General features: G+C 35.2%; 1 protein-coding gene and 1 pseudogene across 2 annotated transcripts; both read left to right on the forward strand.

Annotated features, from left to right (window-relative positions):
* The first annotated feature begins 2,045 nt into the window (after positions 1–2,045).
* LOC147545280 (putative galacturonosyltransferase-like 1 pseudogene) lies at positions 2,046–3,881 on the forward strand (annotated as a pseudogene). Its single transcript, XR_015223878.1, has one exon. The product of XR_015223878.1 is annotated as a putative galacturonosyltransferase-like 1 pseudogene (transcript).
* A 3,997-nt stretch (positions 3,882–7,878) lies between these two features.
* Positions 7,879–11,518, forward strand: LOC147545281 (cytochrome c biogenesis protein family). The gene is made up of 8 exons (XM_086637094.1): positions 7,879–8,482; positions 9,094–9,313; positions 9,401–9,512; positions 9,609–9,881; positions 10,251–10,516; positions 10,625–10,781; positions 10,880–10,963; positions 11,073–11,518. The coding sequence occupies exons 1-8, from the start codon at positions 8,065–8,067 to the stop codon at positions 11,205–11,207; spliced, it is 1,665 nt and encodes a 554-aa protein (XP_086493220.1). The 5' UTR covers positions 7,879–8,064; the 3' UTR covers positions 11,208–11,518.
* The last annotated feature ends 1,871 nt before the right edge of the window (positions 11,519–13,389 follow it).

A 13,389-nucleotide genomic window follows, 5' to 3' on the forward strand; every position in this document is an offset into this window, starting at 1 on the left:
AGAAAGCTAAAACACGTAAACGATCTACCTTTTATACATGACATGTTAAATGTCATAAGCTTTGTTAGTGTCGAAAGATAACACTCATGTGATACTATCATTTTATTGTCATAACTATGACCCGTAATATATTAAAAATAAGTTGTACGGAGGAATTACTGAAAAAGTCCCTTGTGGTGCGGGGCCCGGTGCAGACACCTCCCCTGAACCCCCGCCACACCGTGTTATTTTATGGACTCCGTAAAATAACACCGATGTTAGCTAAAATACTTATCCAATGTTAGTTTTTATTTTTGCTAGTATTTTATAAACCTTAACTGGAACGATAAATATTTTTCCTTGATTGTAAATATAAAATGTAGGTAGTTACAATATAGAGAAGGTACATATAAAACACTAAAAACATCTCCCGTGCAATACTCAATTCGAAATTTTTAAGTGCCACCTAGGATTTCTTGAGTTTCTCCAATACAAAACTCAATTTGTGTCCTAAGACAAAGTTTAACAATGAGACGTCTCAGGAAGATTACTAATATTTGAAATTTCTGTTGAGGATCTAGGTGTCCGCTCAATATTATATACAAAACTACCCATTTAGGAAATGACACCTAAGTTTTAAGTTTTTAGTGTGTTACATTCGAGTTGAATTAAAGATCTCAATAATGTCATCTAAGAGCACCTCCAATGCAAAACTCAAAAAATTCTCTATTAATCCTACGTCTTCAAGTTCTAATCTAGATTCTCATTCCTACGTGGCGACAATATAAATCTTCAATTCTTTTTTGTGTCGAACGGAAAACTCTAAACTTGTTTTGTTTACTTATATGTCATGGTTATTTTTTTTATAAAAAAATAATTAGTTATTTAAAAAATATATCATCACTTGAGTTCCATTGGATCAAATTCAAATATTAATGAGGTATACAATTAGAGATATTTCAAGAGGGTTCACCTCTATGTCATCCTAGATATTTAAATGGGAAATTTGGCCAAAACTCCCTAAAAACTTTGGCCTTTGGTTAAAAAGGATTGGACAATTTTTTATGGGCTTCAGCTCCCTGTGGCATTTTTGTAAATTATCTAATATAGGGAAAAGACAAAACTGACCTTATTGCAAACTAGTTTGCAAACCAGTTTGCAAACCAATTTGCAAAGCAGTGCAAACTAGTTTGCAAGGCAAACCAGATTGCAAACTAGTGCAAACCAGTTTGCAAACCAGTTTGCAAATCAGTTTGCAAAGCTTTGCAAGGCAAACCAGATTGCAAACCAGTTTGCAAATCAGTTTGCAAATCAGTTTGCAAAGCTCTGCAAGGCAAACCAGATTGCAAACCAATTTGCAAAGTAGTGCAAACCAGTTTGCAAATCAGTTTGCAAACTAGTTTGCAAAGCTTCGCAAAATCAAACCCTAACAAAATAAGTAACTAAGAAGTAAGATTATATAAAATGTGAGGGTTTTTGGAAAATCTGAGGGTGTTTCTAAAATTTTCCTTTATACAAAGGTCAATTCAGGTATACAAAATTAAGGGATTTTTAGAATTGTCCTTCAAGCCTATTTCCAAACTTTTCATGGTGCCTAGAAGGAAAAAAAGATAACTTGTCTTTTTGACAAAAAAAAAACAAAAAATTGGGTCTCCAGCCCAATTTCCTGTATTTAAATTGAGTTTTGTATTTGAGAGAATTTTTAAGAATAATCATAAAAAAATATGTGGTACTGAAAGTTTTTGAGATTGATTGTTGTATTAGATATGTTCAAGAAAATCTCAATTGGGACTTGACACACACAACACAATATTTTTTGTTTTTGCGTTTCCTCTAAGAACAGATACAACACAATATCTTTTGTTTCCCAGTTTGCACTAAGAACACATACAACACAATATTTTTTGTTTTTGAGTTTGCTCTAAGAACGATACAACACAATATTTTTTTTTTTTTTTCCAGTTTACTCTAAGAAAATCTCAATTGAAACTTGCCACATACAACGTACTAATATTTTTTTGTTTTAGATTCTACGAACACAGAGAAGGGGGGAAGGAAGTCAGAGCAGATATAAATACCATAATTGACATAACATACGGAAGCACTGGATCAGGATTCGATGGAAGTAATGAATAAAATCTAGGACTGGTGTGAACTCTCCAACGACTTTCTATTTTAAAAAATCTTGACTTCTCACCTCTTTCTCTCTCTCTTTCCTTCACTTTACAGCCTTCTCTCCCAACATCTTCATTAGGTTCGAAGCCAAGATCCCCATTTCCGTCCCCACCCCTCACCCAATTCCCCTCCCCCCCCCCTTTCTCTCTCTCTCTCTCTCTGTAAAACTCTCTTTCCCTTTTTTAAACCACTGCATTCCAAATTCCAATCCCTCTCACTCTCAAAACTAATCTTCTCAGAAACCCACTCACAATAATGTCAATTCCTTCACATTTCTCTTTCTTCCTCCTCCTCTTTCTCAGCAGCACTACCGCAAGAACCGCTGGAACCACCACCACCACCACCACCACATATAGTTTCAGAGAAGCACCCCAATTTTATAACTCCCCAGAGTGTCCTTCAATCCCTGAAGAAGATCATGATGTGGTCCAAGACAACAACCCCAATACAAAGTTCTGCTCTGATCACACCGTACACGTAGCAATGACACTTGATGCAGCTTATCTCCGTGGTTCAATGGCTGCCATTCTATCTGTTCTTCAACATTCTTCTTGCCCACAAAACATTGATTTCCATTTCATTGCTTCATCTTCCACCGACACTTTCTCTCTCTACAAAACTATTTCAAAATCATTCCCTTACCTCCGATTCCATGTTTACCCATTTGATGATTCGGCCGTTTCACGACTCATTTCCAGTTCGATTCGTGCCGCTCTGGATTGCCCTCTTAATTACGCTCGTAATTACTTAGCTGATCTTCTTCCTTTATGTATCCGACGAGTCGTTTACCTTGACTCGGACCTTGTCTTAGTTGATGACATTGCTAAACTCGCTGCAACTCAACTCGGTGATGACTCAGTAATGGCAGCACCAGAGTATTGTAACGCAAATTTCACATCTTACTTTACTCCAACATTTTGGGCAAACCCATCTCTTTCATTAACATTTGAAGGAAGAAAAGCTTGTTATTTTAATACAGGAGTGATGGTAATTGATCTAGAGAGATGGAGAATTGGGGATTTTACTAGAAAAATTGAAGAATGGATGGAACTTCAAAAAAGGATGAGAATTTATGAATTGGGTTCATTACCACCATTTTTACTTGTTTTTGCTGGTAATATAGCATCAGTTGATCATAAATGGAATCAACATGGTTTGGGTGGTGATAATTTCAGAGGACTTTGTAGAGATCTTCATCCTGGTCCTGTTAGTCTTTTGCATTGGAGTGGAAAGGGTAAACCTTGGGTTCGTCTCGATGCTAATCGACCTTGTCCGTTAGATGCTTTATGGGCTCCTTATGATTTGTTACAGACTCCATTTGTTCTTGATTCTTGATCATGAAGAAGAAACAAAGAAGGAAGAGAAGTCTTGACTTGCCAGATAAAACAGAGCAGAGAGCTTCCATTAATGGTTAAAATCTCTATATTACTGTTTATTAAGTTCTGGGTAAGATGATGATTAATGATAATCGAACAGATTGATTGATTGATTATAAGGGGAGACAAGATGAAGAGTGTTTTTTCAATTAAGATGGGTTTAATTAATTTTGCCTCTAAATTCTGAAACAGGATATGGAAGATGAAGATAGAAAGAGGAATATTACAAATTTACACACACATACACTGAAAAAGAGTGTATTTCACTTTTCATGCCATTTTTCTTCTTTTGAATTTCTCAATCATTGTAAATTTTCTTGAGCAAAAGTGAATAAATTTTAATTTTCGGCACTTGTTCTTTTCGATAACATTAATCCGTTCGGTCCAGTTTAGTCAACTAAGTGATCTGAGATACTGCTAATAGACCTCATCTCAATATCAAAACTGAAGTCACTCGACAACCTCCCCACACTAAATTAAGATTGTTAACATTCAGCATATGCATGAAACACTAGCTCAGTTACCGTGTTAGAACAGCAGACGTAACTTTTCTTGAAAAGTGACACTAGCATCAAAATTAAGTAATGTAGATAGAGGAGTGATAATGATGGACTTGCTTTATTTAGTGGGCAATAAACTTGTAGATTTGATAGATTGGTGTATGGGACCTAAAACTTTATATTATGGGTTAATGCATACAATCCATTAAGATTTAGATATTTCTTCCCTAGCATTTGATCATTACAAAGAACCGAACTTTGCTAGCGATATTTCATACTAAAAAGATTGATCCAAATGGAAGAAATTATTTTGTTTCATGTAATTTTAGAGAAAATGCAGCATCTTTGGTATTGTCATGGTCCACAAGTGTCTTTTTGTGCTGCATATATAGGCAGCAATTATCAAAAGGCATGTGCTCAAAAGTGCTTTTGGAGTATCTTATAAATCAAATATAAAGTGGATTAATCATTTTCAACTTTTTAATGTTGCCAACTACTAACCTATTGCTCTTAGATATATTTGAATTATTTCTCCTCCATTATTTTATGTAATTGAAGAAAGAAGTTTCATTTCATCAAATTTTATTTGAAGACTTAGATATGAAGTTTCTTTTACACCTAACTCAAATTATACATATAATTTTCTTAAAATACAAGAATAAATTATCATTCACAACCAACCGTATCGTGAAAGATCTGCCACAATGCGAACTCACTAAGAACGACAATCAGATTGGTTGTGTTCGGGTTGAATAGCTTTGCAAGAATGCCAGTTTTATAAAATAGCGAACCTCCGGTCATGGGTCAATACAATTTGTTTAGAAATATGAGAAGTCGTTTTAAGTGCATGTCAATTTATGCAGACAGTGACGAGTTATTTTCAAAATGTGTACATCTGTGCTCTTTTTTTTTTTGTTGAAAACATCTCTATTTAATATAAGCAAAAATACTATTGCAACAAATTTTTTTTTTGCAAAATACTATCTATGCCACAAACATGATAAAGCGCAAAACGCGTAAAGAGAAAGGTTGATGCATGAGAACATGAGAATTTAAGGGAATCATATATTATTAATTAAAATTTTCATTTTACGTTTCTGAATTATTTAATACATTTTTTTTCTGTTGATTGGTTGACAGAAAAATATTATATTGGCATCTCATGCGGCTCTGTTTCTGTTCTTCTGAATATGCTAACCCTAATTTTCAAAAGACTTAATTATTTAACCTAATCAAAATTAACATAAGATGAAGAGACATCCCCAATGCCCAAAATGTCCGTTTGAGGTTTAGTCAGCGGGTGCATGTGTTTCTTTAACTCCATCCACATTCAAATTTTAATGAAAACATAAAAACATATCTTCGTAATTACAAATAATAATTTTTTAATTAACATAGAATTAAAATCTAATGTTAAATTAAACCTAAATTCAGGTTTTCAATGTTAGATCTTGGGTACGTGAGTTCCTAGATCCCATAAATGTTTATGAGTCAAAGTGAGATTAATTAATCTAATCCAATATAGAGTGATAAGTCATTGTCTTGTTCACTTTATATGTATAGAATGTACTACTTAATTTCATTTGATATTTGATAATTATGATTATCAACCTAATCACCCTGTTAATATATGGCGATTGACTTTCATGTTAGCATGGAAATCAAGAAGCCTCGTTGTCTTGCTCGTTTTGAGTCAGAGTCGATCTTTAATATCGTATCTCTTCACCCGGAGTGAAATTCAAATTCAAACTATCTCTTTAGAGAGAAGAAGTAATGGAGACCCGATTAATATTTACAAGACTAACTAATCAAGGGTCTACTCCAAATTTTATTTTATTTTTCAAGATACATTACAATATGTTATCATAATATCATGATTAAATCATATGACATTTTATTTTTCAAGACTAACTAGACAAACTATAAAAACAAACGGTCAAGCAAGAAGCAACATGATATTGAGAAGGCTTCTCATATAATAAAGATTCTACTTCAACAAAAAAGATAAAAATAAAGATTCTATTAATTTAATAGATGAAAGAGCTTTCAAGACTAACTAGACAAACTATAAAAACAAACGGTCAAGCAAGAAGCAGGAAGTATTTCAACAAAAAAAAAAGAAGAAGCAGGAAGTATATAAAGATTTTGTAGTAAAGTCACCTTACAAACTATGACATTTTATTTTTCAAGACTAACTAGACAAACTATAAAGATTTACTTCAACTTTTTGTTCCTCCCTTTTCTTTTTATTTTGTACAGTTTATTTAATATGGTGTATACTAATTGATGATTCACAAATTGTACAGAGGTTGACTGATGTCAAAGAGTCAAGAATTGACTTGAAATCCAACAGGCCAACCCGGCTTAAGGCAGCAGAACAACTAAGGCTTCAACGCTCCGCCACCTACACCTCTAACTGGGAGGTCGATCAGGACGAGCTAAGAGGTATCAGCTCTGTTTCGCCCCCGACACAAACAGATCAACCCTGAAATTTGTAAAGGAATGAGGGGGGTCCGCGTAAGCTAGACGATGTCTTACACCTAAACTGGGGAGGCAGAAGCGAGCCCACAACTTACCGACTCAATCCCGGAATCTCCCTAAAAGATCCCCGTCGGTTAAAGATTTTAAGTGTTTAAACAAGTTTGGGCTTCAAGATTCTCAAAGAAGAAAGTATCTCCCCTAAGATCTATCACTTCGGCAGGATATATACGAAGTATCCTTGAACATAGGAACTTCTTGTTATCTTTGATACGAGATAAACTCTAAGGGAAACCCTAGATACGAATAAGAGGAGACTTCTCTAACAGTTTGACGAAAGCCGCCTCCACTTTAGGCGGGCGTACTCGGATCACTCTGTTTTTGTTCGTTAGCAGACTTCAGGTGTGATCATTTTAGTTTTTTATGTGGATGACATTATTGTTACTGGGAGTGATAATGAAGGAATTGTTGAAATGAAGGCTCATACCTATGCCGCTTATCATAGTTGGCCTAACATCTCCTATAAAAGGGGCCCCCATCGTCTTCTACAGGACATGATCTCTCAACCAGAAAGATCTTCACTTACACTGAGTTCTCGCCCCCAAAATGATCAATCAATATTCATTCTTTTACTGCAAAGAGCAATCTGGCTGTCTTGAGCGTCGGAGCGGTTTTCGAACCCTTTACAAATTTTCCCCCCAGGAACCAAGAGCCGGAGCTGGAACGATGAGCAGAAAGAAGGAATCCTAATCAACTCGCAGAATATTCGATCATAACGGACGTTGTAATGAATCAAGTCCCTGTTTCATGTTGATATAACGGAAAACCATTTTTTTACATCAACACTTTTTTTTTTGAGGGGAAATAAATCTCATAAAATAAACACAAGTTTACATCCACAAAAGAGAGAATAAAACTTATGAAAGTTAACCGAGAAGGACTAAAAGCTAATATCTCCAAATTAGGGGACAAAAGCATTCATAGCCAAATTATGGGCCACCTGATTGCAATTCCGCGGAGTAAACAGTACAGTCACGTGTCGCTCAGACAACCTTCCACGAAGACATTCTATCTCATCCATTAATCTCCATGGTACTTCCGAATCGACGGTGGTTAGCAGCTCAACCATAACCTTCCACGAAGACATCAACACTAATAATGTTGTATTGGTGTGGCTTTGACGAAATGACTTTTATGTGGTATGCCTTTATCTATGTAGATTTACTAGAATCTTTTGTGCCCATAGTACTAGTCTATAAAAAACCCTTTAAAGCCCATATTTGGCCTAGTCCATATCTGCAAATGTTAACTAGCTAGGCCTGTTCTCGAAAAAAAAATCTAGCTAGGCCTACAGAGGTTTTATGGGCGGCATCAATTAATAGGGGAAACTATCTAGCCCTCTCCCAAATGGGAGAAGATGAACCATTCGTTTTCAGCTATCTTCATTATCCAAATTCAAACCCCATTTAAAACTAAACCCTTTTCTTCAATCTCTTTCACAGTTGATGGATTGATTCCTTCATTCATTCACTGGGTTTAATTCAGTTTTTCGAGAAATGATCTTACAACCTCTGATAATGGTTTCCATTAAACCCACAAAACCCCTTAAACCTCTAATACCACAAACATTGTTAATTACATCTCCTTTTCTTCAATCATCATTGTTCTTCAAAACCCATATTCAATGTCGTTGCAACAATAAAAATCGATCATTTAGAATTGTATCAGAAGTCAAAATTTCTAAAGATAATAAAAACAACAAACCCATATCTAAGAAAATAATTCTCTCTGAAGGAGCTCCTCCATCTCTGTCTGAAAATGTTAATGAAAATAAGAAAAAAATTCAATCAAGCTCTGTTCAAAATCCTGTTTTTAGGTACTTTAAAAAAGTACCCAGAAAGGTTTTGTCACTTCTTTCTAATCTACCTCTGGCTATTGGTGAGATGTTCACAATTGCTGCTCTAATGGCTATTGGTATGTTGTTTTCTCTCTCTTTCTCTATCTTTTACTTGGTTATTTATGAGCATTGGGTGATAGATTATATGAATTTAGCATGTTAGCTTATTTTATTTATTTCTGGTAAGCTTTGAAATGGGGGAATCGAATTGGACATAATTAAGAACATAATTAAGCACCCCAAACTCAAGAATTTGCAAAATGTAAGTTGCTGGGTAGGAGACTAATCTGAGAAGATAATGGAAGATTACAATATATCATCAGTTCGGATAAAATGGGCAATAATAATATAATATGTTAAGTAGACGATACGATTATTTTCTTGTTAATTTTTTTGGGTCATGAAGGAGTGTACTTACAAGTGCATTTTCACCTTCGAAACCTCGATACCAACTCAACTAAGAATAGCCGAAGAAGAGTACCATCTTAATTGAAGATTATGTTTTTCTTGTAACGAGTTTGATAGCACTACTAACTCCCCTTAATCAAATGCGTGCGGTCCGTATTGCTGATGAAGATCGGATTTCCGACTGCTCTATATGTGTTCATAGTGCTTCTATTCTTCCTTTTTATCACCAAGATTCATTTTTATGATAACTGAAATAGTTTGCGCTAATTTTTGTGTGTAGGGACTGCCATCGATCAAGGGGAGTCACCAGATTACTATTTTAAGAAGTACCCTGAAGATAATCCTGTCCTTGGAATCTTCACTTGGAGATGGATTCTCGGCCTCGGATTTGATCACATGTTTTCATCTCCTATTTTTCTAGGGATGCTGGTTCTTCTTGCTGCTTCACTTATGGCCTGTACTTATACCACACAGATTCCCATGGTTAAGGTTGCACGAAGGTCTGCTTCCCTCTGCAACTCTCATCAATCTTCTTCAGCTGGAAAATTGGTGAGCTTTTAGTTAACAGGACTCATGGGTATCTGCAGATGGGGTTTCTTGCACTCAGCTGAGGCTATTAGGAAACAAGAATTTACAGATCATTTGCCTCGAGCATCTGTTAAAGACTTGGGTGTCATTCTAATGGGTTCTGGATATGAGGTAATATTCTTCGATAATGTTGATACTTACATTTTATGTTATGATCTATTTCTACTTTCTCAACAATTGAAGTTCATAACAATTCGCTTCTACCAGGTATTCTTGAAAGGACCTACTTTATATGCCTTCAAGGGGATGGCTGGTCGTTTTGCCCCAATTGGAGTACATTTGGCAATGCTATTGATAATGGCAGGAGGTACCCTCAGTGCTACGGGTAGCTTCCGTGGCTCTGTTACGGTCCCACAAGGTCTAAATTTCGTTATGGGGGATGTTTTGGGACCAAATGGGTTTTTATCTAAACCAACTCCAGCATTCAATACCGAAGTTCATGTCAATAAATTTTACATGGACTACTTTAACAGTGGCGAGGTTGGTAAATTATTATGTTATAAATCTGTATCTGAATAATAATTTACTCTGAAAGTATATGATTGTAGCACTCCCCTAACTGGGGGATGTTTTGGGACCAAATGAGTATCAAATTTTATGTTATGGATAGTGAAGGGGAGTGCTACAATCACTCAAAGTTTTACTCTGAGCCTGTCTCGGTACATTGATGGCACAATTTACTTTCAGTTTTCAACTGCTGAAAGTATATGGTCAGAAAGATGTCCCATCAGCTTTCGAGGCAAACTCTGAGTAAGACTCTAGGGGGAAGAAGCATTTCTCACTGTTTAATTTGACATTGATCCTCATTTCCTATAATTGCTGAAGATCTATAAATGTGTGCTTATCCAGATTTCACAGTTTCATACCGATCTATCGCTATTTGATCTTGACGGGAAAGAAGTGATGAGAAAAACCATAAGTGTGAATGACCCATTGAGATATGAAGGGATAACTATATACCAGACTGATTGGAGTTTTTCGGCCTTACAAGTGCTTAAAGATAATGAAGGACCTTTCAATTTGGCAGTGGCACCTCTCAAGCTAAACGGAGACAAAAAGCTTTTCGGTACATTCCTACCAGTTGGAGATACCAGTTCTCCAAATGTCAAAGGAATGTATGGTTTATATTCTTTGACCTCGCTAATTCACTGTTTTTTTTTTCTATATATAACAGATAATGATTCTTACGTATTTTTCTTTTTTTCTCGTGGGTGTAAAACTAGATCAATGCTTGCTCGCGATTTGCAGTCAATTATTATCTACGATACAGAAGGTAAATTTGCTGGAGTTCGTCGACCTAACTCAAAGCTACCAATCGAGATTGATGGTACAAAAGTCGAAATTGTCGATGCCATTGGTAGTAGCGGTTTGGATCTAAAGGTGTGATTGCCGAGTATTGTTCTTTCTTACTTTGAAAACTCTCGTACCTAAGGAAACCCCACTATTACTGAAAGAACTAAAGTTTTGTTTTTAATCAGACTGATCCAGGGGTCCCGATTGTGTATGCTGGGTTCGGTGCGTTAATGCTTACGACATGTATCAGTTATTTATCTCATTCTCAGGTGAATTACTTCTCCCTTCTCTATTGACTTGGGCGTATAAATATATCCGAAACCTTAGAGTATATTACTTTTGGTTATTCTATTTTTCATATTTTTCTTTATTCCTTAGATCTGGGCACTGCAAGATGGAACAACAGTAGTCGTTGGAGGAAAGACAAATAGAGCAAAGATCGAATTTCCTGAAGAGATGAATAGATTACTCGACCAGGTTCCAGAACTTATAGACTCATCTTTTCCTCAATAATGTCATAAGTTGTTGATGCGGGTTTTAGGGTTCAAATTGCCGATAGAGAAAAAGTTTAGCTAATTGAGTTATATTTTTCGAATGGGGAGGCTAGTTTTCTTCGTTTCATATTAGTCCAAGACTGAGTTCATCGAATCAGATTCATCTCTCTAAATTTCGAACCCAATTTTCGATCTCAATCCATTTATAATGTATGTAAATTGTTTTCAGCACATGTTATAGTGAACTTGTATATGGAGATTTATTCCGAACTTGTGCTACTTTATGTAAAATACCCATTTGCATGTTAATTTTGACAGATTATTAGCCTCTATTTGTCTGAAAATTTCTCTAGACAACTTCAAATATCTATAATATCTCATCTCATTTTTTTTTTTTTTTTTTTTTTTTGTTGAATAAATATCTCATCTCATTTAGGGCATCATGGTTACACTCAAACTGGAGCTATATAAATAAATAGGACCATTCCTCGTAGTTCTCTGATAACCATACTATTCTCCAAGTAAATGAAATTATTCATTTAGAGAGTGAAAGACAAACTGTATTGACAAAAATTGTATTTGGGTCGTCAATTATGAAAGTGACCATATAAGATCCTAGCTCGAGTTATTGTACAAGTGTTCTTTTTTAAGAAATGAAGAAAAGTAAATGGTTCTAATTTTTTATTCGATATGAAAAATAGAACAAATCACTTAATAAGATCAAGTCATATACAATATATAAAGGAGGAAAAACCCTAACATCTCTGGTTGTGAAAGCTTCTAATTCTAAGGAGTCAAGCTGGAAGGTCTGGTAGTATGTTACCATCCTAGTTGACCTTCAATGAAGGTAGCTAAATTGAAATTTAATGGATCATAATTCATATTAGTATTACTTGGGTAGGTATCTTCTTAGGTTTATGTTGAATGGAATGGGATGATGGACCAGATGAAGGTAATTCAACCATTTTTTTGTGCATCAATCATGTAATGGGTTTAGATTCTTTTATTTTTTATTTTCAATTAAAAAAACACTAACAAGCAAGTATTTCATATTGTTTTTCCATTGTAATGTTGTTCATGTTTCATTTATTGTATTTTTCTTTTTCTATATATTATACATTTTCATATTCGGAAAGAAAAGATCGTGGTCTTTAGGCAAAACATGACCGAGCCCTCCTCTCCGGTTGTTGAGTACATTATTAATTGGTATAATATAAGATAAGTCTAAAAAATAAAATACAGGAAAATGGTGGAGTGTTTGAAGTTTGGCTTCTTGACTTAAAAAAAGAAAGAAATGAAGATTATGTTCTACTATTCATATTATATGCGGAGAAAGAGAATAAACCATTCGTTCCATCCCAAGGTATTTTAATTTTTTGTTATATGTACTCACATCGAAAGTAATTTTTGTTCAAAATAGAAGAGTGCATTTAACAATTTCCATCTCCAATTTGTTGAACTTTTTCTTTTTTTTGATGAAGACCAATTTGTTGAACTTGCATATGCATAGAGTAGTTAAATTTGGTTTTAGGCTATTAATGTAGTTAGACTTTAGGTCTGTCTTTGTAAAGGTATAAATTCGACCGTTACCGTGTTTCTTTTTTTGAGTAAAACCATAATTTCATTCATAAGTGATAACGATCACAAGATTACATGGTAGATAATTCTTATTCTTTTGAGAACTACGTGAGAGTTACATAAGTAAAGTTCACTAAACTTTCGAATGTGAAGTACCCCATGAAGGGAAAGGAATTGACAAGACATTGACTCAAAGAAAAGACCCTAAATGTCGAAAAAAGAGATCCTTAAGATTGAGAATAAAAAGACCCTAAAGGTCGACAATATAGAAATTAACAAATTTATTATACTGAACATTAATCCCTCCAAACCAGAGTTCCACTGTCGCCATCACTGGAAAATCCCCACCACCCCTGAAAGACCGTTGTCACTATGAGAAAACCACCGTCATTACCCGGAAGCCACCATGGCCAAACCACGAAACCACCACCATCTCATGCCACGAAACAGACCACCACCATCACCATTGAAGAAACCACTAGAGAACTACCAAAACTACGAATGCAACCCACCACCATCTCTTTCATTCAAACCACTGCCGCCACCATACACAACAAGTCAAACCGCTACCACCATACACAGTATAAACTGGATCTGTGAAACCCTAAAAACTTGTGAACGGA

This window comes from Eschscholzia californica, unplaced genomic scaffold (assembly GCF_041429995.1).
Source record: "Eschscholzia californica isolate CP2 unplaced genomic scaffold, dmEscCali1.0.p SCAF_4, whole genome shotgun sequence".
In the NCBI taxonomy this organism is placed as follows: Eukaryota; Viridiplantae; Streptophyta; class Magnoliopsida; order Ranunculales; family Papaveraceae; genus Eschscholzia; species Eschscholzia californica.